This window comes from Macaca fascicularis, chromosome 1 (assembly GCF_037993035.2).
Source record: "Macaca fascicularis isolate 582-1 chromosome 1, T2T-MFA8v1.1".
Taxonomy (NCBI): domain Eukaryota; kingdom Metazoa; phylum Chordata; class Mammalia; order Primates; family Cercopithecidae; genus Macaca; species Macaca fascicularis.
In genome coordinates this window covers 182384610-182408276 of record NC_088375.1, presented here as the reverse complement: position 1 = coordinate 182408276, position 23667 = coordinate 182384610, and the positions used below count along the sequence as shown (strand labels likewise).

At 42.5% G+C, this 23667-nt stretch overlaps 1 protein-coding gene across 3 annotated transcripts in view; it reads left to right on the top strand.

Annotated features, from left to right (window-relative positions):
• The window catches only part of ZFYVE9 (zinc finger FYVE-type containing 9), a 203517-nt gene that overhangs the window by 175938 nt on the left and 3912 nt on the right, over positions 1-23667 (top strand). For all 3 annotated transcript variants that reach the window (XM_074006683.1, XM_045386337.3, XM_074006690.1), the window contains 4 exons: positions 11290-11440; positions 14833-14913; positions 18275-18437; positions 20641-20746. In XM_074006683.1, coding sequence (XP_073862784.1) covers positions 11290-11440; positions 14833-14913; positions 18275-18437; positions 20641-20746 — 501 coding nt within the window. The remainder of the gene's footprint in view (positions 1-11289; positions 11441-14832; positions 14914-18274; positions 18438-20640; positions 20747-23667) is intronic.

Here is a 23667-nt window from a genome sequence, read left to right as displayed (position 1 = left end):
TTTAGTAGAGACGGGGTTTCACTATATTGGCCAGGCTGGTCTTGAGCTCCTGACCTTGTGATCTGCCCTCCTCGGCCTCCCAAAGTGCTGGGATTACAGGAGTGAGCCACTGCGCCCAGCCTGGTCCTTTCAAAACTAATTCATATCATATCATTCCTCTGCTTAAAACCTTCCACAGATTTTTCATCCCAATCAGAATGACACAAGTCCTCTACACCATTTGTATTTCTTGACTCATTATCTCTGTGACCTCATTTTTTATACCTCTTCCTTTTCTGTCACTCAGCTCTGGCCACACTGTCTTCTGTGTTCCTTGAAATTCCAGGGCATTCTACTGTACTGCCCTCCAGGGCCTTGTACATATCCTGGTACAGTGGGATAACAGCCTTTGGCTTTTCCCTCACTTTTTTCAGTAAGACATCCTCTGACTCTCCTATTTAAAATTGTACCCACCAATACTCCCAGTCCTCCTTCCATGTTTTATTTTTCTCTGTAGCACTTATGTATAATGGTTTTATGTATTTTACTTATTTGTTTATTGTTTTTGTCTCCTGCTCCTACACAAGAATATAAGCTCTGTGAGGGCAGGAATTTGTCTGCTTGTCTATTACTGAATAAAGCAAACACTAAAACAGTGTCTGGCACATATTAGATACTCAGTGCCCATTGGCTAAATGAATAAGTATTTTCTAAATGAATGAGTGAAGGCAGCCTGGGCAGTGTAGTGTGAGACCTCGGCTCTACAAAGTAAAAAATAGGCCAGAGGTCTGGGCGTGGTGCCTTATGCCTGTAATCCCAGCACATTGGGAGGCCAAGGAGAGAGGGTCACTTCAGGTCCTGTGTTTGAGAGCAGCCTGGCCAACATGGTGAAACCCCGTCTCTACCAAAAAATACAAAAATTAGGTGTGTGTGGAGGCACATGCCTGTAATCCCAGTTACTTGGGAGGCTGAGGCAGGAGAATCGCTTTAACCCAGGAGGCAGAGGTGGCAGTGAGCCAAGATCACGCCACTTCCAGCCTGGGCAACACAGTAAGACCCTGTCTCCAAAAAAAAAAAAAAAATAGACTGGGAGTGGTGGCTTACACCTGTAATCCCAGCACTTTGAGAGGCTGAGGTGAGAGGTGGGTGAATCACTTGAGGCCAAGAGTTTGAAACCAGCCTGGACAACATGACGAAACCCTGTCTCTACTGACAAGTAAGCCAGGCATGGTGGTACATGCTGTAGTCCCAGCTACTCGGGAGGCTGAGGCACAAGAAAAACTTGAACCCAGGAGGCAGAGGTTGCAGTGAACTGAGATCGTGTCCCCCTGCACTCCAGCCTGGGCGACAGAGTGAGACTTGGTCTCCAAAATAAATAAATAGGCCAGTCGCGGTGGTGCACACTTGTAATCCCAGCACTTTGGAAGGCCAAGGTGGATGGATCACCTGAGGTCAGGAGTTCATGACCAGCCTGACTAACATGGTGAAACCCCGTCTCTACTAAATACAAAAAAAAAAAAAAAAAATAGCTGGCATGGTAGTGCATGCCTGTAATCCGAGCTACTTGGGAGGCTGAGACAGGAGAATCACTTGTACCTGGGAGGCGGAGGTTGCAGTGAGCTGAGATTGCGCCATTGCACTCCAGCCTGGGCAACAAGAGCAAAACTCTGTATCAAAAAGAAAAAAAAAAAAGAAATAAAGATAGCTGGGTGTAGTGGTACATACCTATAGTCTGTGTACCTGGGAGGCTGAAGTGGGAGGATCACTTGAGCCCAAGAGTTGGAGGCTGCAGTAAGCTATGATTATGCCACTGCACTCCAGCCTGGGCAACAGAGCGAGACGCTGTCTCAAACAAAACAAAACAAAAACCCAAAAACAAACAAAAACAACCAAAACAGAATGAATGTAGGCCCATAGTTGTCAATATGTACATTCATAGGACTTGAAGATGGGGTCTAGCCTCTGGACACTAGTGAATTTCAGCTAACTGGAAGGGTACATATTTACATTTTTCTTAAAATTACTCCAAGAAAGGATATTCTTCCACCTTTTCCATGATTCTTCAGCTCAGTGTTTCTTTCTCAGTTCTAGTTCTGTTCCTCACTCATGCTGTTTCTTCTGTCCAGAATATTCCTTTTGTGTACCTGAAAGCCTTTAGCAAACCTCCCTAAAATTCTCCATACCCTTGACAGTGTCACTGTTTTTCTCCTCCATTTTCCTGATGTTCTTTATTTCTGTAACATGCACAGGGTGATGGGTATGAATCCTGTCCTCTGAATGGTGAGCCTCTTGAGGGCAGAGTGTCTTTCATGCTTCCCTGTATCCTTGTAGTTGTTCACTTTCATAGATTTTCCACATCTTTGTACTGGATCTTCCTATCTAAAGCCTTTGTTAATCACTCATAATGTTTATAGAATTGAATCACTAAAACTTACTTTATTTGGCCAGGTACAAGGAATGGCTCATGCCTGTCATTCCAGCACTTTGGGAGGCGGAGGAGGGAGGATCACTTTAGCCCCAAGATTTGAAACCAGCCTTGGCAACATAGTAAGAAAGACCCTGTCCATACAAAATTAAAAACAAAAGAATTAGGCTGGGCGTGGTGGCTCACGCCTGTAATCGCAACACTTTGGGAGGCTGAGGCGGGCGGATCACGAGGTCAGGAGATCAAGACCATCCTGGCTAACATGGTGAAACCCGGTCTCTACTAAAAATACAAAAAAATAGCCGGGCGTGGTGGTGGGCGCCTGTAGTCCCAGCTACTCGGGAGGCTGAGGCAGAAGAACGGCGTGAACCTGGGAGGCAGAGCTTGCAGTGAGTCGAGATTACGCCACTGCACTCCAGCCTGGATGACAGAGTGAGACTCTGTCTCTAAAATATTAAATAAATAAATAAATAAATAATGAAAGAATTAGCCAGGTGTGGTGGCACATACCTGTAGTCCCAGCTTCTTGGGAGGACCACCTGAGCCCCAGAGGTCAAGGCTGCAGTGAGTGGTGATCATGCCACTGCACTCCAGCCTGGATGAGAAGGTGAGACTCTGTCTCAAGAAATGAAAACAAAAACAAACTTATTTTATTAGATACCTAATCTATGTGACACTAATTACAAGTGAATCAAGATTTTTAAAAAAAAATCGTGCTAACCACATTAACTTTCAGTGTAGTTTTATGACTATTACAAACCATCCAAATATATTCCTACTTATTCTTTACTAATTCGTATATTTAGCAAGTATTTATGGAGTGCCTGCCATGACAAAGGCCCTATGCTAAGCCTAACACATATACAAATTGTAGCTGTTCCTCAAGACCCTGCTTAAACTCCTCTATAAATCCTTTCCAGTTCAAATCGAAAGGCTAAATAAACAGTCATTTTTTAAACATGAGATCTCAGAGAGGAAACTGAAGTACATGATGTGTTAACTCGAAGATGGATTAGATGTTATAACTCTTCACACACTTCTGCAGCATAATCATTCATAGAACTGTGTTCTTTTAATTGGCTCCTGTGATTTTCAGGGACTCCAAGGGTGGGAAACACAGGGAGATAAAGATCATGCTGTTTCACTTGATGTGCTAAAATGGTTCTTTTGAGATAATACTCCTGTGGCATTTAGCTCAGCTTGCTCAGTGCCTGGCTCATGCTTGGTGCTCTGGAAATGTTACCTACTTTGCACATTCTGTTGTTATAGCAGTTGTTGTTCCTCTGCCTTTTACTGGTATGTCATTTTCATTAATTTGTAAACTTCTAGGAAAGGTCCTTAATTTCATTATCTATAAGAGGTATAGGAGCTACCTGGTTGAATTATTTGCTGCTGATTTTAAGGTTGCTTTAAGGTTCAGTAGGCAGGGTAGGAAAGATTAGCATACAAATTTTATTTAACAAATTGTTTGTTAAAACAGTACTTATTATATGTTTGGTGCTGTCCTAAGCACTTTGTAAATATTAATTTAACTCTCATAATTCTATGAAATAGTTACTTTTATTATCACATTTTATAGAAGAGGGTCCTGGGACACAGAGAGGTTAAGTAAGTTTACCAAAGACACACAGATAGTTACTAGCAAAGCTAGTATTCAAATACGGTCAAAGGTTGGGCACGGTAGATCATGCCTGTAATCCCAGCACTTTGGGAGACCAAGGTGGGTGGATCACCTGAGGTCAGGAGTTCGAGACCAGCTTGACCAACATGGTGAAACCGTGTCTCTACTAAATACAAAAAAAAAAAATTGGCCGAGCGTGGTGGCACATGCCTGTGCCCATAATCCCAGCTACTTGAGAGGCTGAGGCAGGCGAATCACTTGAACCTGGGAGGTGGAGGTTGCAGTGAGCAAAGACTGCACCATTGCACTCCAGCCTGGGCAGCGAGAGTGAAACTGCATTTCAAAAACAAACAAGGCCGGGCACGGTGGCTCATGCCTGTAATCCTAGCAGTTTGGGAGGCTGAGGCGGGTGGATCACCAGGTCAGGAGATTGAGACCATTCTGGCCAACATGGTGAAACCCCATCTCTACTAAAAACACAAAAATTAGCTGGGCATGGTAGCGCGCACCTGTAGCCCCAGCTACTCGGGAGGCTGAGGCAGGAGAATTGCTTGAACCCAGGAGGTGAAGTTTGCAGTGAGTCGTGATTGCACCACTGCACTCCAGCCTGGTGACAGAGCGAGACTCTGTCTCAGAAACAAACAGAAATACTGTTGGTCTTGCAATTAAGCATTATTCAAGGTTGAATGTGCATGATGGCATATAAAAAATACAGAGAATGTGCTATGGCATTTCAAAGAAGGTAATGGTCATGTTAATGTCTTATTGAGGGTTAAGGAAGTCTTCATGCTGGCCAGGCACAGTGGCTCACGCCTATAATCACAGCACTTTGGGAGGCTGAGTCGGGTAGATCACAAGGTCAGGAGTTTCAGACCAGCTTGGCCAATATGGTGAAACCCTGTCTCTACTAAAAATACAAAAATTAGCTGGGCATGGTGGCATGTGCCTGAAGTCCCAGCTACTTAGGAGACTGAGGCAGAAGAATTGCTTGAACCTGGGAGGCAGAGGTTGTAGTGAGCCGAGATGGTGCCACTGCACTCCAGCCTGGGCGACAGAGGGAGACTCCATCTCAAAAAAAAAAAGTCTTCATGCTGGAATTGGCATTTTCAGGGGACGACTTTTTCAGGTGCTTGGATATGGGAGAAGAAAAGGGAAGCTAGGCCAGGTGTGATGGCTCACGTGTGTGATCCCATCACTTTGGAAGACCGAGGTGGGTAGGTCGCTTGAGGTCAGGAGTTTGAGACCAGCCTAGCCAACATGGTCAAACTCTGTCTCTACTAAAAATACAAAGAATTAGCCCAGCGTGGTGGCGGGCACCTGTAGTCCCAGCTACTTGGGAGGCTGAGGAAGGAGAATCATGTGAACTCAGGAGGCAGAGGCAGCAGTGAGCCAGAACCACACCACTGCACTCCAGCCTGGCCAACAGAGCAAGACTCTGTCTCAAAAACAAACCCAAAAAGAAAATAGTAATGCAAAGCCTCAGGGATGGGAAATGGTAGGCCATCAGGAAGTAGTCCTGCATGTAAGCAGCATGTAAGGATACTATAGGAGGGAGGCAAGACAGGAGAGCTGATGTGGGGTTAGAGCATAGGATCCTTGAGATTCTGAATGGAGGACAAACTGGAGAAGATGTGACATAGAGCTGTGCTTTGATAAGTATGGAAGCGTCGTATGTGATGAATCAGAACTGATAGAGATTCCCTGTAGGAAAACCAGTTATAAGGTCATTATGTCCTGAGAAGAGGCAATTAGGCCTTGAAGTATGGTGAAGATAGGTATAGATACAAGAAACATTTCAGAATTTGAATTGACAGCAGAATAACACAACCAAAATGGATAGTCAAGTATTTATATCATTATATGACAACTGTAAGTTTATTTTATGGTCAGTAAGGTCCTTTGAATATCTTGGAAACTCTGCTCTTGTTGTAACTGAGCATGATTTTAAGAGAGAGAAAATATATTCATTTATCTCTAAAGAAATATGAAGTTTCTTTCATTGGACTTGTAATTTACATCCAAGGAAATGATTTCCTTTGAGGCCAGCTAATTTATTCAGAATGTCTGGATTGAAAATGTTTCTTAGTCTGCTTCGTGTAGACAAAATTAGAAACCACTTTAGCCTAATGATTCGGAAGAAATGATTTCTTTAAAATTGTGATCATCTCAGTTTCTTTCATGTGATACAAATGTAAATCGCAAATGAGAACCTAAATGTGTCTGTCAGTTGGCTTTGCTAAGCAAAAATCTTCTAGCTGACTCATCCTGTTTGCAGAAGAATTATTTCAAAGTAACCTTTGGAAAACCTGAGTAGAAGTGGTTTGGATTAGTGAGGTTGATAAATGTCAGTGTAAGAGGAGTATTCAGTTATAGTTTGGATACCTCTGGTGCTTTGCAAGAATTGTAACAAAGTAAAGCCAAGAGATGATGATGCCTTAGAGTTGTATCAATATAATACCTAGGAGTAACTTTAACCAAGGAAGTAAAAGACTTGTACCCTGAGAACTACAAAACATTGCTGAAAGTAATTAAAGACGTATATAAATGGAAAGATGTCCCATGGATTAGAAGACAATATTGTTAAGATGTCAAAACTAAAAGTGATCTACAGATTCATTGCAAGCCTTATCAAAATTTCAATGGCCTTTTTGCAGAAATGGAAAAGCCAATATTCAAATCAGCTGTAATCGTAAGGCGCCCTGAATAGCCCTTCGTGGATGTTCTTGAAAAAGAAGAACACAATTGGTGGATTTATACTTCTCAATTTTAAAACTTACCCTTACCTCACATTATATGTAAAAACTGACTCAAAACAATCAACCAACAAACTAAATGTAAGAGCTAAAACCGTAAAGCTGTTAGACGAAAACATAGGAGTAATTATTCACAACCTTAGATTTGGCATTGGATTCTTAGATATGACCCCAAAAGCACAAGCAACAAAAGAAAAAAATAGATGAATTGGATTTAATAAAAATTAGAAACTTTTGTGCATTCAAGGATATTATCAAGAAAATGAAAAGACAACCTATAAAACGGGAGAAAATATTTTCAGATCATATCTCTGATAAGGGTCTAGTATTGAGAATATGTAAATAATTACATATCAGCCAGGCGTGGTGGTGCATGCCTGTAATCCCAGCACTTTGGGAGGCTGAGGCAGGCAGATCACAAGGTCAGGAGATCGAGACCATCCTGGCTAACACGATGAAACCCCGTCTCTACTAAAAATACAAAAAGTTAGCCGGGCGTGGTGGTGGGCACCTGTCATCCCAGCTACTCAGAAGGCTGAAGCAGGAGAATGGCATGAACCCAGGAGGCAGAGCTTGCAGTGAGCCAAGATCACGCCACTGCACTCCAGCCTGGGAGACAGAGCGAGACTCTGTCTCAAAAAAAAAAGAAAAAGAATTCTTTCATGTCAACAGCAAAGACAGCAAGGCAAAGTGGGTATGTACCTGTAGTTGCAGCTACTTGGGAGGATAAGTTGGGAAGATCAACGCCAGCCTGGATAACATAACATAACATAACATAACATAACATAACATAACATAACATAACATAACATAGCAACGTGGTGTCTAAAAAACAGACAGCCCAGTTAAAAAACGGGCAGGCCTGGCACGATGGCTCACACCTGTAATCCCAGCACTTTGAGAGGCTGAGGTGGGCGGATCACTTGAGGTCAGGAGTTTGGGACCAGCCTGACCAACATGGAGAAACCTCATTTCTACTAAAAATACTAAATTAGCTGTGTGTGGTGGTACATGCCTGTAATCTCAGCTACTCAGGAGGCTGAGGCAGGAGAATCGCTTGAACCCGGGAGGTGGAGATTGCAGTGAGCTGAGATAGTGCCACTGTACTCCAGCCTGGGCAACAAGAGTGAAACTCCATCTCAAAAAAAAAAAAAAGAAAAAAAGAAAAAAAAAAAATGGTTAAAGGACTTGAATAGACATTTCAAAAAAGAATCACATGAAAAGATGCTTAACATCATTAGTCATTATGGGAATGCAAATCAAAAACACCAACTAGAATTATTTAAAAAAAAAAAGAAAAAGAAAAAGAATGAGTGTTGGTGAAGATGTAGAAAAATTGGGACCCTTGTACATGGCTGGTTAGAAGTGTAAAATGTTCCAGCCACTATTAAATAAACAGTTTGGCAGCTTCTCAAAAAGTTCAACATAGATTACTATATGACCGTGCAATTCTGTCCCCAAGTATATGCCCAAAAGAATTGAAAACAAGGTACTCCAACAAGTAAATGTATATACATGTTCATAATAGCACCATTACAAATAGATGAAAGTTAGAAACAGCTCCAATGTCTATCAGCAGATGAATGGATAAGCAAATTGAGGTATATACATACAATGGAATATTTTTCCACCATAAAACAGAATGAAGTATTAGTAAGTGCTACAATGTGGGTTAGCTTTCAAAATTTTATGCCAAGTGAAGAAGCCAGACACAGTTGTCACATGTAATATAGTTCTGTTTGTATGAAATATTCAGAACAGACATAGAGATGATGCAGATGGTGGTGGGGGGAAATGGGGCACTGTGGTACTGTTACTGGAAAGGGATCCAGATCTAAACCCCAAGAGAGGATTCTTGCATCTCGCGCAGCTGAGTCCAAGTGAAAACAAGTTTATTAGAAAGTAAAGGAATAGGCCGAGCGCGGTGGCTCATGCTTGTAATCTCAGCACTTTGGGAGGCTGAGGCGCGTGGATCACCAGAGGTCAGGAGTTCGAGACCCTCCTGGCCAACATGTTGAAACCTCATCTCTGCTAAAAATACAAAAAATATTAGCTGGGTGTGGTTATAGGTGCCTGTAATTCCAGCTATTCGGGAGGCTGAAGCAGGAGAATCGCTTGAACCTAGGAGGCAAGCAGGTTGCAGTGAGCTGAGATCATGCCATTGCGCTCCAGCCTGGGCAACGAGCGAAATTTCATCTCAAAAAAAAAAAAAAGGCCAGGCTTGGTGGGTCATGCCTGTAATCCCAGCACTTTGGGAGGCCGAGGTGGGCAGATCACCTGAGGTCAGGAGTTCGAGAGCAGCCTGGCCAACATGGCAAAACCCCGTCTCTACTAAAAGTACAAAAATTAGCCGGGCATGGTGGCAGGCACCTGTAATCCCAGCCACTCAGGAGGTTGAGGAAGGAGAATTGCTTGAACCCGGGAGGCAGAGGTTGCAGTGTGCCGAGATCATGCCATTGCACTCCAGCCTGGGCGACAAGAGCGAGACTCCATCTCAAAAAAGGAATAAAAGAATGACTGCTCCATAGGCAGAGCAGTGTCATGGGCTGCTTGGCTGAGTATACTTACGATATTTCTTGATTATATGCTAAACAAAGGGTTTTCTGGGAAAGGGGTGGGGAATTCCTGGAACTTAGGGTTCTTCCCCTTTTTAGACCATATAGGGTAACTTCCTGACATTGCCATGGCATTTGTAAACTGTCATGCATGGGTGGGAGTGTCTTTTAGCATGCTAATACATTATAATTAGTGTATAATGAGCAGTGAGGACCTCCAGTGGTCACTTTCATCACCATCTTGGTTTTGGCGGGTTTTGGCCAGCTTCTTTACACCATTGTTTTTATCAGTGGGGTCTTTGTGACCTGTATCTTGTGCTGACCTCCTATCATCCTGACTAAGAATGCCTAACCTCCTTGGATGCAGCCCAGCAGGTTTCAGCCTCATTTTACCCAGCCCCTGTTCAAGATGGAGTCAAACAACTCTGACAGCACTACAGCTTTTTTTCTTGGAGATAGAGTTTCCCTGTGTTGCCCAGGCTGGAGTGTAGTAGCGCAATCTTGGCTCACTGCAACATCCACCTCTTGGGGTCAAGTGATTCTCCTGCCTCAGCCTTCCGAGTAGCTGGAATTACAGGCACCCACCACCACACCCAGGTAATTTTTTTTGTAGTTTTCATAGAGACGGGGTTTTACCATGTTGGCCAGGCTGGTCTCGAACTCCTGATCTCAAGTGATTCACCCACCTCGGCCTCCTAAAATGCTGGGATTATAGGCATGAGCCACCGGGCCTGGCCCACAACACTACAACTTATAGGAGGAACTGGGGAGTAAAAATAAGTTTCGAATTAGATTTTTAAAGGCTTAATTTTAAAGGATTAGATCAGAAAGTTGGACAAATGGGATGACATGAAGGAAAAAATGGGAAATAAAAACAAATTATCATTAACCTAGCTGGGCTAGGTGGCATGTGTCTGTATAACCCCAGCTACTCAAGAGGCTGAGGTGGGAGGATCACCTGAGCCCAGGAGCTCAAATCCAGCCTGGACAACATAGTGAGATCCCTATCTCTTTAAAAAAAAAAAAAATGGTGTCGGCTGGGTGCAGTGGCTCATGCCTACAATCCCAGCACTTTGGGAGGCCGAGGCGGGCGGATCATGAGGTCAGGAGATCGAGACCTGGCTAACATGGTGAAATTCTGTCTCTACACAAATACAAAAGAAATAGCTGGGCATGGTAGCGGGCACTTGTAGTCCCAGCTACTCGGGAGGCTGAGGCAGTAGAATGGCGTGAACCCAGGAGGCAGAGGTTGTAGTGAACCAAGATCGCACCACTGCACTCCAGCCTGGGCAACAGAGCGAGACTCCGTCCCAAATAAATAAATAAATAACAACAAATTATCATTAACCTGTTTCAGCCAGGGGCTGGAGTTTAACATCAAGGTGAGTTCTTACATATTACATGCAAAACAGTGGCCCATGAATTTTTTTTTTTTTTTTGGATTAGGTCAGAATTATGTTAAATCTTTTGAGAAGAATAAAGCAAAATATTAGTAACTAATTTCATTAAAGATCTTGAACATAAGTTAGTAAAATTAAGAAACAATGAATTTCATATGTTTTTAGAGAGAAGATTCACTCCTTTGGAAGTTGAATCTTCCCTCTAAATCTAAATCCCTCAGAGAATCTAGTATATAGGAGAAACTACAATTAGCTAAACTAATTTTAGCTACTTGAGTTCAGTGCAGCAATAAGACAAAAAATGAATGCAAAATGTGTTTTGTGCTTATTAGGTCATAGTACAAATCGCTTGTAAAATGTACAGGGAATTTTTGTATACGTTGATTTGTCAATGGTGACTGATTTTTTTTTTTGTTTGTTTCCTTATTTGGTGGCCCTTTTTGTTACTTTAATATGTAATATTCTGTTAGTTTTGTTTTTGAGAAGATGGAGTTGCTCCATGTCAGATAGAAAAATGCCCATTCTTGCAAGAAAAAGGTTCTGTCTTTGATTGCAGATGATGAAAGCCATGAACAAGTCCAATGAGCATGTCCTGGCAGGAGGTGCCTGCTTCAATGAAAAGGCAGACTCTCATCTTGTGTGTGTGCAGAATGATGACGGAAACTATCAGACCCAGGCTATCAGTATTCACAATCAGCCCAGAAAAGGTGAGCATTTGAGCTGGTTGAGATTATGATAATGGAAAATTATACTGGATTTGGACAGTTAGATACCTCAGTCCCCTAACACTCACTTTCTAGATAGGTGACCACAAACAAATTAATTAACCTTTCCAACCGTATTCTTCAGGATTATGTTGACTCCCCAAGTGGCCAGACTCAGAGTTGCAAATGGGATATCTGTTATTGAGGGAACTGTTTTGAAAATATGCCTTTAGGAGGGAGGGATAGCATTAGGAGAAAGACCTAATGTAAATGACAAGTTGATGGGTGCAGCAAACCAACATGGCATGTGTATACTTATGTAACAAACCTGTATGTTGTGCACATGTACCCTAGAACTTAAAGTATAATAATTTATAAAAAAAAGAAAGAAAATTTGCCCTTAGGATATTGACAGGGCCAGCACTGGCATTTGAAGGTGAGACTAGGCCCCATAATGAGAGTATGTTTAGGTAAATTTGAAGCTTGTTAGATGACCATTCCCACAGAATGCTAATTAATTGACAGGATTCTGAAGGAAGGTTCAGTGCTATTCAGAATGTGGTCTCCACACCCCAGATTCGCTAATCAAAATTTGCATTTTAATGAGATCTCTGTGTGATTCAAGTGCCCATTCGACTTTGAGAAGCATTGCTCAAGAGACATTACCTAAAGTGTTTTCTTAGGCTCTATGGTGTTAAAAACTGTTCACATGAAAATATAAGTCTTGTTTAATACATTTCATCTAAGAAACCCTGTGTTAGGCCAGCTGTGGTGGCTCATGCCTATAATCCCAGCACTTTGGGAGGTCGAGGCAAGAGCATCATTTGAGCTAAGGAGTTCAAGACAAGCCTGGGCAACATAGCAAGACCCTGTCACTTAAAAAAAAGAGCTGGGCATGGTGGCTCACACCTGTAATCTCAGCACTTTGGGAGGCTGAGGTGGGTGGATCACCTAAGGTCTGGAGTTCGAGACCAGCCTAAACAACATGGGGAAACCACATCTTTTGTATTTGTAAAAATACAAAAAAGTTGGCTAGGCGTCATGGCGCATGCCTGTAATCCCAGCTACTTGGGAGGCTGAGGCAGGAGAATCGCTTGAATCCGGGAGACAGAGGTTGCAGTGAGCCAAGATTGTACCATTGCACTCCAGCCTGGGCAACAAGAGTGAAACTCCGTCTCAAAAAAAAAAGAACAAACCCTGTGTGTTAAACAAGTTTAGACAGGCTTCTTTACTATAGGACTTTATAGATCCATTAACAAGCTGGTGTGTAATCTAATTTTTCAAAAGGAAGATAGCATCTAACTATTCCCAAGTTTATTTGAACCACAAGTCTTTTTTTCCTCAGTTTCTCTAAAGCCAGTGTTCCTTCGTATGTTTTGTGAAACACTTGTCTAGTAGGAATACAGTAGGTCACTGTCTTCAATATGTATCTATATCTGTATATAGATATGAAATATGATATATCTGTATCTATATACAACGAGAGAGAGACAGAGACAGAGTCTCGCTCGCTCTGTCACCCAGGCTAGAGTGCAGTAGTGTGATCTCAGCTCACTGCAACCTCTGCCTCCTGGATTGAAGCGATTCTCTGCCTTGGCTTCCTGAGTAATCCTGGGATTACAGGCATGCATCACCACACCCAGCTAATTTTTATATTTTTAGTAGAGACAGGGTTTCACCATGTTGGTCTCGAACTCTTGGCTTCAAGTGAATCCATCTGTCTCAGCTTCAGTGCTGGGATTACAGGCATGAGCCACCACAGCCAGCCAATATATTTTTAAAATCAGTTATTCAGTAAATCTATAAAAGGTATTTAGCACAGGTATATTCAAATGCAGTATCCAAAATAAGGTAGGTGTTAAGGATACAATGCTCCTTATTAGTCATATTGTATCTAGAATATTCAAATAAGTTTTGTATATCATTAATGAAAATATAGTCATAAAACTAGAGGGTCTCCAGAGGATGATTCAATACCTGTGAGAAAGCTGGAGCCTAGGTCAAAGGAAGCCTTCTTGAATAAAGTATGAATGTGTAACCTGGAAAGGTAGAGATTAGAAGGGGATGAAAAAATAGCCGTCTCAATTCTTACGGTGTTTTATTATGTGGAAATAAGGCTGAACTTCTCTATTGCTACAAAAGGCCAGAGCCAGCACCAATGGGTGAAAGTTACAGGGAGCCAGATTTGGGCTCAACTTGAGAGCAGTGTGTAACGTGGGAGTTATCCAGAGGTACAGTGGGTTGCCTTGTGTGATTGTTGGCTCCTGTCACTAGGAGTCTCTAAAAAAAGCTGATGACCACCTCTTAGAAATTTGTTGGGCCAGCCAGGTGCAGTGGCTCACGCCTGAAATCCCAGCACTGTGGGAGGCTGAGGCGGGCAGATCACAAGGTCAGGAAATCGAGACTTTCCTGGCTAACATGGTGAAACCCCGTCTCTACTAAAAATACAAAAAATTAGCAGGGCATGGTGGTGGGCGCCTATAGTCCCATCTATTCGGGAGGCTGAGGCAGGAGAATGGCATGAACCCAGGAGGCGGAGCTTGCAGTGAGCCAAGATCTCACCACTGCACTCCAGCCTGGTGACAGAGCGAGACTCCATCTCAAAAAAAAAAAAGAAAAAAGAAATATTATTGGGCCAGTGGGTAGGAAATTGGATTAGTCCAGTCCAGTTTAAGTAAGATCTGGAAAAATCAGGAAACAACAGTGAAGTTTCCATAAAGCTAAATGTAACTGTTGTTTTTTTTCCTTTTATGAAGAGATAGTGGTAATAAGAGTTTATCTTTTAAATGGATGCTTTTTAAAAAAAAATAACTCTACTTGGCAGACGAGATATTTGGCAGCCATATTTCCATCTCCAGAATATATTTGATCTAAAAAAATCTGAAAATCAATGGATTAGATTGGGGGTGGCAAACTTTTTTTATGAAGGGCCAGATGATAAATATTTTAGAGTTTGCAAGCCTGTGGTTTTTGTCAACCAGTATTCAGCTCTAGCATTATAGTGCAAAAACTGCCATAGACAGTAAGTAAATGAATGGACATGGCTGTGTTCCAATAAAATTTTGTTTACAAAAGCAGGCTGGAGGCCAAGCAGGCTATAGCTTGCCAACCCCTGACCTCAACCATTAAGACTCCTTTTCTTGTAAGATACTTGAATTCTTAATTAGAGGAAGAACAAAACAAAATGGAGGAGTATATCTTAAAACCTCTTTCCCAAAACTATTGTAAGCACCAGAATTATTGGTTACATGTTTATTGTGAAATATAGATTTGATTTTTTAAAAATTTTCTGTATGATGGTGGTTGGAATTCTCAACTTCTGAATATTTCATTATTGTTCTCAATCCCTCCAGCTTAGGGTCTGTCTTACTAAACTATTTCTATTGCTGTTTTAGTGACTGGTGCCAGTTTCTTTGTGTTCAGTGGCGCTCTGAAATCCTCTTCTGGATACCTTGCCAAGTCCAGTATTGTGGAAGGTAAGGAATGAATTTGTTCAGTCCTTATAATAAAGATTGAGCTTATGTACATAAAGGGAATCCTTTACACTTCTGCTGTAGATGTCTGACTCCTGTTTATTCAGTAGCATCTCTTCGGCAAATTAAAACTGCCATGAGAGTGCTTAGTTCTCTAAAGAAAGGAGTCAGTGGCAGGGATACCATGTGACAATGACATTAAAACTAGGAGATGGCCTTTCAGAGCTCTGGGATAAGGTACCTGAGGACATGTAGTCTGAGTTCAAATGTATCATTGGGTGGAAACATTAATATGTAAGTGTGTAGATGAAAGTCAGTCTCTCCTGTCCACAAGAATGCTGTTGTCATTATTTGGAGTACAAAATGGGATGTGCTGGCTGCTAGTCTGCTATAATTAGACATGACAGACATGTTGACAAAAGTTAATTACACTAAAGGCTAATTGGCACACCATTTATTTTCTTTGTTGGTTATTCATTGTGTTTTGATCTGATTACTCTTATTTCATAACAGATGGCTTAAAACAACCATTTTATCGTGCTTGCTTATCCTCTAGATCAGGAATCTTGACAGGGCAATGCAGGGATGGCTTAACCCTGCTTCATGATGTTTGGAGTCTTAGTTGGGATGACTTGAAGTTCTCTGATGACTGGGAGCTAGAATTATATGAAGGTTTGTTCACACACACATCTGAGGCCTGGCCGGGGATGATTTAAAGACTAGGAGTGGTGACTGGCGTACTTCCCTGGGGACCCCTTCACATGGCTTGGTAGCCTTGGGATAGTTGGACTTCTTACATGGTGGTTCAGGACTCCAAACATGAATGTTCTAGCAAGAAGGTGGAAGCTGCATTGCCTTTTGTGACCCATCCTTTAAAGTTATATTGTGTCATTTCCACCATACTCTGGTGTTGGAAAAAGGGAGGGGAATTAGACTTCACTTCTACATGGGAGAATGGGAAGATAGCATTGTAGAAAAATAAGATGGGAGATATGGCCATCTATGGAAAATGTAGTCTGCCTCACATGATGACAGGTTTTCATTATTACAGTAGCTCACTCCAAAGCTCTGTATAAAAACAGTCCTTTCTTAGGCTGGGTGCAATGGCTCATGCCTGTAATCCCAGCACTTTGGGAGGCCGAGGGGGGCAGATCACTTGAGGTCAGGAGTTCGAGACCAGCCTGGCCGACATGGTGAAACCCCATCCTAAGTAAAAATACAAAAAAAACAGCCCAGCGTGGTGGCACATGCCTGTAATCCCTGCTACTTGCGAGGCTGAGGCAGGAGAATCGCTTGAACCTGGGAAGCAGGGAAGCAAAGGTTGCAGTGAGCCGAGATCGCGCCATTGCACTCCAGCCTGAGTGACAGAGTGAGACTCTATCTTAAAAAAAAGAAAAAAGAAAAAAGGCCAGGCGTGGTGGCTCACACCTGTAATCCCAGCACTTTGGGAGGCTGAGGTGGGCAGATCACGAGTTCAGGAGATTGAGACCATCCTGGCTAACACGGTGAAACCCCGTCTCTACTAAAAATACAAAAAGCTAGCCAGGCGTGGTGGCGGGTGCCTGTAGTCCCAGCTACTCCGGAGGCTGAGGCAGGAGAATGGCGTGAACCTGGGAGGCGGAGCTTGCAGTGAGCTGAGATCGCAACACTGCGCTCCAGCCTGGGCGACAGAGCGAGTCTCTGTCTCGGGAAAGAAAAAAGGTCCTTTCTTAGGGCTGGATTCCAGTGTGTTGATTGAAATACATAGATAATCTTACATATATTTATAGATACTGGCTTTGGTCTTCTTTTGGTAAATTTAATAAAACAGTGAAACACAGAGTGCACTATTTTACAACTAAAATTTACAACTCTGACTACAAAACAGAAACATGTTAATAAATTGTTACAAAATCTAAGAGGTTTTTGGGGTCTTTTTTTTTTTTTTTTTTTTTTTTTGAGATGGAGTCTTACTTATAGCCCAGGCTGGAGTACAGTGGTACAATCTTGGCTCATTGCAACTTCTACCTCAAGTGATTCTCCTGTCTCAGCCTCCTGAGTAGCTGAAATAACAGTTGTGCACCAACACGCCCAGCTAATTTTTTTGTATTTTTAGTAGAGACAGGGTTCTACCATGTTGGTCAGGCTAGTGTAGAGCTCCTGACCTCAAATGATCCACCAGGCTCAGCCTCCCAAAGTGCTGGGATTACAGGCGTGAGCCACCGTACCCAGCCTAAGAAAGGACTGTTTTCTTAAAATCTAGGAGTTAAGTCATTTGGTCTAAAGCAACTAGTTAAAGCCTATATGATCAAGTGTTGACTATAGTTGAAATTGTGACTTCACAAGGTGATCTTAAAATACCCCTTAAATGTTGTTAAATGATAAAATGAACTGGGCATGGTGGCATATGCCTATAGTACCAGCTACTTGGGAGGCTGAAGTGGGAGGACCCTGTGAGGCCAGGAGCTTGAGGCTGCAGTGCACTATGATTGTCCCTGTGAAGAGCCACTGTGCTCCAACCTGTGCAGTCGTTTCTTTAAAAAAAAAAAAAAAAAAAAGAGGATACATTGACCTGACACAGATCCTTACCAATTCAAAGCAGTGTGTTTAAAAATTATGTGTTTATGTGTCTGGGTTGGTAATTTCTTGGGTCTTGCATTTCATTTGTGTGTTTCAGTGGAGCAATTGGCTGCCTGTTTATGAAATTTTTATTGAGACTCTTTAGAAATTATTTCATTGTGTGTCAATGAAGCAGAGTAATTGCTCAGCATGTGACAACTTTTACTCTCAATTTCAGTGTTTGCCTTCAACTCAGGTAGGTAGCAGCTGAAAAAGTAACCATCTGTTGGTTATCTGGTAGCCCATATGATACTCTGTGGTAGGTTTGCCTTATTTGCTAGTCAATAAATGGATTTATCTCCAAGCCCACTACTATAATTTATTCAGTGATTTATTTAGAAACATTTATTGGGCATTCACTCTATGCCAGGCAGTCATAGTAAGGTGAGAGAGATGGAGATGCAAACAAATAAATATGATCAGAGGATGATAAATGCAGGAGTGAAAATAGGAACAAAATGTTCAGTGTGTCCAGAAGAAGGTGACTGTGTTTAAGTTTTCCCCTTAAGTAGTCTCAGGAGAAATTCTTAGTTGTGTCTGAAGTGAAATCAACTTAGTTGTGTTGGAAGTGAAATCAACTAGCAAGTGTTTTAATCTTGGCATTGCTTTTCACACTTTCAGTAAGAGGTTCAGCTCAAAGAGCAAACCTCTGTATCAGTCAGCTTTGGAAAGCAGAGCAAAGATTTACATTAAACTTGGAGGGATTTGCTAGATGCCAGGTGCTGTGTTTCATTTGCCTCTCCTTTGGCTTTGTGCTGATTGCTAGATGGCGTTATGGTCCAGATTACCGCAGAGAACATGGATTCCTTGAGGCAGGCACTGCGAGAGATGAAGGACTTCACCATCACCTGTGGGAAGGCGGATGCAGAGGATCCCCAGGAGCACATCCACATCCAGTGGGTGGATGATGACAAGAACGTTAGCAAGGGGTAAATGCAGTACATGTCCCTCCTTGTGGCTTTTAGTTATAGGTTAGGCTCTGGGTTTTGTCTGCTGTCTACATTGGTGTTTTATAGCTTTACTGAAAGCCCTGCCTAAGAAAGACTGCTTTGTATGCTTAACATAGAATTTTAAATTTCTGGTTTTGTAAGTTAGTTTCTGAAAGAGTTTCTGTATGTATTTTTGAGAGGAATATAAGTAGAGGGGTTGATGAAACAAGAGTCCCTCTGTAGTTATTGAGATAACAGTAATACCTGAGCCTTTTAAGATTTACAACACATTTTTGCCAACATTGTTTTGTTTGATATAATAACAGGTGTTAACATTTCCATTCTATAAATGAGTAAACAAGTACCAAAAGGCTAAGTGACTTTTCAGGTCTACAAAGCTAGGAAGTGATAAGACTAGCTCTTAAAACCACCTTCTTGGGCTTCAAATTCTATATTCTTTCTCAGTGTTCGACAACTCTCTTCTAATGGTTCAAACCAAAACCCTGGAGACGTCTTTGACACTTTTCTTTCCCCTCACCCTTTTCTTTTTCTCATACCCAGACATTCAGGGACAGGCTGGAAAACATTGCATTTATACATTACAAACTGAACTTTGTATCCTTTCTCAAAGGATTCTACACAACGAAGGGTGCTCTTGTTTTTTTTGTTTTTTTTTTTAACATTGCTATTTGATGAGTTAGAAATTAAACTTAAATTCAAGTAATTTTGACTAAATGAAGTGAATGCCTGATATTGAAGTTTAAGTTAGATTCGACTTTTAATACATAGAGATTTGGCCTGGTGTGGTGGCTCACGCCTGTAATCCCAGCACTTTGGGAGGCCAAGGCAGGTGGATCACCTGAGGTCAGGAGTTCAAGACCAGCCTGACCAACATGGAGAAACTCCGTCTCTACTAAAAATACAAAATTAGCTGGGCATAGTGGCACATGCCTGTAATCCCAGCTACTCAGGAGGCTGAGGCAGGAGACTCACTTGAATTGGGAGGCAGAGGTTTTGGTGAGCCGAGATCACGCCATTGCACTCCGGCCTAGGCAACAAGAGCAAAACTCTGTCTCAAGAAAAAAAAAAAAAACACATAGAGATTCAAGAACATAAACAGGTTTGAAAATTGTTAGGGAAAGTTTAGAATCTTTGTGCCAATTATTTTGAATCCTAATCAGAATGAATGTGTATCTCCACATATTTATACTTGTTGTATTTCAGGGAGGAAATGACTGTCAGAAGTGGCCTTTCTGTTTAGGAATCTAGGAGTGATAATTTAGCACTAAAGGGAATGTGTTATGACAGATACATAGATACTTGTTTATACCAGCACTGTCATAATTAGCAACTTGGTCAAATAATTCCCTTTTTTTTTTTTCTTGGAGACAGAGTCTCACTCTGTAGCCCAGGCTGGAGTACAGTGGTGCGAGCTCGGCTCACTGCAACCTCCGCCTCCCAGGTTCAAGTGATTCTCATGCCTCAGCCTGCCCAGTAGCTGGGATTATAGGCGTGTACCACTATTGGCCAGCTAATTTTTTGTATTTTTAGTAGAGGTGGGGTTTTGCCATGTTGCTGATGCTGGTCTCGAACTCCTGAGCTCACACAGTCCTCCCACCTCAGCCTCCCAAAGTGCTGGGATTACAGGTGTGAGCCACCATGCCCAGCAAATGATTCTTAATAAATATTTATTAGACTCCTAAGTTCCAAGCAGTGGATCAGTAATGGGAATATAAGCACATAGAGGTGAATATATCATATTCCCTCCCCTTCAGAAGTTCATTTGTAAGTCAGGTGTGCAAACATGAAGAATATATCATGACGAGTATCATTACAGAGTCAGGAGCAGAGTGAAAACAAGATTGAGTGGGTGACCATGCATTCACTGAAAGAAGGAATACTGGAAGAAGAGCAGGTTTGATTAATCAATTTCTTTACGTTAAAGAGAACTAGCTCCTGGAAAAATGATTCCTTTTTGCATGTGTGTTCTTTGAATTATTGCAGTGCATAGATCCTTTCCCAAGAGCTCAGTTCACGTACATTTTTAAACAGTGGCTTCTTCTTGCTGTGATGTGCTGCACAGGTGTGTCCAGCAGGGTACCCAGTGGAATTAGCAGGAAGACTTCTGCAGCAAAATGTGATAGGAAAAAAGGCTTTTCTAACTTCAAGAGCTGCTTCTATCTTTCCTTTGCCTCTATTTTAGTGTCATAAGTCCTATAGATGGGAAGTCCATGGAGACTATAACGAATGTGAAGATATTCCATGGATCAGAATATAAAGCAAATGGAAAAGTCATCAGATGGACAGAGGTAAGGAAATGAAACTTGGCATACTTGACCCACTTTGAGCACAACTTTTTGCTAGGCCAAGAGCCACATTCTGGGTTGACTCTGTAGGATAAGAAAAAAATATCTCTGAGAAAAATCTTTCTCGTTTATACTCCAATTCCCCCTGGTCTATCTGAAATTACCAGGAAGAAATGCTGCCAGTTGCAGCCTGCACCCGTCTGATGTATCCTCCTTCCTGTGAACTAACTTTTAGAGATTTCTTTGCATTGGAACTCAAGAAAAGTACATCTCTGAATGGTACATTCCATCTTTGCTGTATTCTTCAGAAAGCTGGGTCAGTTATTCTGCACTTATAAACTATCTTAGATAACATGATGGTCTTTAAAAAATAGACTTATTTCACTAATAAGAAAACTAGGCCAGGCACAGTGGCTCACACCTGTAATCCCAGCATTTTGGGAGGCTGAGGTAGGTGGATCACTTGAGGTCAGGAATTCAAGACCAGCCTGGGCCGGGCGCGGTGGCTCAAGCCTGTAATCCCAGCACTTTGGGAGGCCGAGACGGGCGGATCACGAGGTCAGGAGATCGAGACCATGCTGGCTAACACAGTGAAACCCCGTCTCTACTAAAAAATACAAAAAAATAGCCGGGCGAGGTGGCGGGCGCCTGTAGTCCCAGCTACTTAGGAGGCTGAGGCAGGAGAATGGCGCAAACCCGGGAGGCGGAGCTTGCAGTGAGCTGAGATCCAGCCACTGCACTCCAGCCTGGGCGACAGAGCCAGACTCCGTCTCAAAAAAAAAAAAAAAAAAGACCAGCCTGGGTAACATGGTGAAACCCCATACCCACTAAAAATACAAAAATTAGCTGAGGCTTGGTGGTGCATGTGTGTAGTCCCAGCTGCTTGAGAGGCTGAGGCATGGGAATTGCTTGAACCCAGGAGGCAGAGGTTACAGTGAGCCGAGATCATGCCACTGCCCTCCATCCAGCCTGGGCAACAGAGCAAGACTCCGTCTCAAAAAAAAAAAAAAAAAAAAAAAAAACTAGGCCGGGCGTGGTGGCTCATGCTTGTAATCCAGCACTTTGGGAGGCCAAGGTGAGCAGATCACCTGAGGTCAGGAGTTTGAGACCAGCCTGACCAACATGGAGAAACCCCATCTCTACTAAAAATAAAAATTAGCCGGGAGTGGTGGTGCATGCCTGTAATCCCAGCTACTCAGGAGGCTGAGGCGGGAGAATTGCTTGAACCTAGGAGGCAGTGGTTGTGGTGAGCTGAGGTCGTGCCATTGCACTGCAGCCTGGGCAACAAGAGCCAAACTCCGTCTCCAATAACAAACAAAAAAACAAAACTAAAGCTCAGAGACTAATTAACTTGCTCAAGATTACAAGCCAAATAAATAATGGTAAAATCCTGATTAAAATCCAGATCTGGCCAACTCCTAAGCTCTTTCCCACTGTATTAATTTGTTCCTTGAAAGCTGTATTAAAAGCTCACCTGCAAATGAGAGGAGCCAGGGCAGTGACCCCTTTTTGTATGTACATATCATATAGATCAGAAAGTTTATTCTCTTCATCCCCAAGAGGTCTGAGTAAAAAAAAAAATTTGAAAAAAATTTAAAAAGTTCTCAGTGAGTAAACAGGTAGATCTTAGATTCCTTTATTACTTTGGAACCTCATGTATGCTCATTTGTAAAGGATTAAATTATAAGATCTCTAGGATTCTTTTCAGCTTTGAAACGCTTACATTTAAAAAAAAAATTCTGTGACTTCTAGCTTTTCCATTTCACACAAAAGGAAACAGACCCAGGGTTGTTAAGTCTCTTACTCAAGTTCATATGGCTGGTTCCTGATAGCAGAGAGGAGACCTGGTTCTCCAGTTCTGAGCAGCGGTCCTAAGGGACTCATCCTGCATAACAGGCTCCTTGATTTCATATGCAGCCAAGGGATTTTAGTTGCTTGCTATGTAATGATTTGTCCCTTTGACACATTTTGAGCAGCGCAGAGTCTGGAACGTGTAAAACACTTTATGGCTTACAAAGCAGTTTGACCTCTGTTCCCTCCTTTTTGCTCCCCAGTAGCAGTGAGGTAGGCAAGCTACCCATCCTAAGATGCAAATGAGAAAACAGGCTCAGACAGGTCATGTGACTGTAACTTTGTGACTAATGTTGGTTAACCTGAGCAGGGGCCAGCGCTCAGGTCTCCTGACTCCCACTCTGTCACTTCATGCCACCACTCTCCAATGCATCCAGGTACAGGGCTTCGGAGCTGCCTCCTTTGTAGTCCTCTCAGTGTAAGCTCCTTATGGAGCAATAAGCTAGGAGTAGCTATATGGAAACATCATGTATTTGCATTTCTGTATCTTTTATATTTTTGCCTTTTTTTTTTTTTTTTTTTTGAGACGGAGTCTCTTGCTCTTGTTGCCCAGGCTGGAGTGCAATGGTATTGATCTCGGCTCACTGCAACCTCCGCCTCCTGGGTTCAGGCGATCCTCCTGCCTCAGCCTCCTGAGTAGCTGGGACTACAGGCATGTGCCACCACACCCGGCTAACTTTTGTATTTTTAGTAGAGAGAGAAACTTTCACCGTGTTGGCCAGGCTGGTCTCAAACTCCTGACCTTGTGATCCACCCACCTCAGCCTCCCAAAGTACTGGGATTACAGGTGTGAGCCACCGTGCCTCGCCTTATATTTTGCCTTTATATAGTTTTATCTTCACAATAACCAGAAAAGTCAGGTGCTTTCCACTTTACAGAGGCAAATTAATTTTTTTGTTTGTTTGTTTTTGAGACGGAGTCTCACTCTGTCACCCAGGCTGGAGTGCAGTGGTGCGATCTTGGCTCCCTGCAAGCTCCACCTCCCAGGTTCACACCATTCTCCTGCTTCAGCCTCCCGAGCAGCTGGGACCATAGGCGCCTGCAACCACATCTGGCTTTTTTTTTTTTTTTTT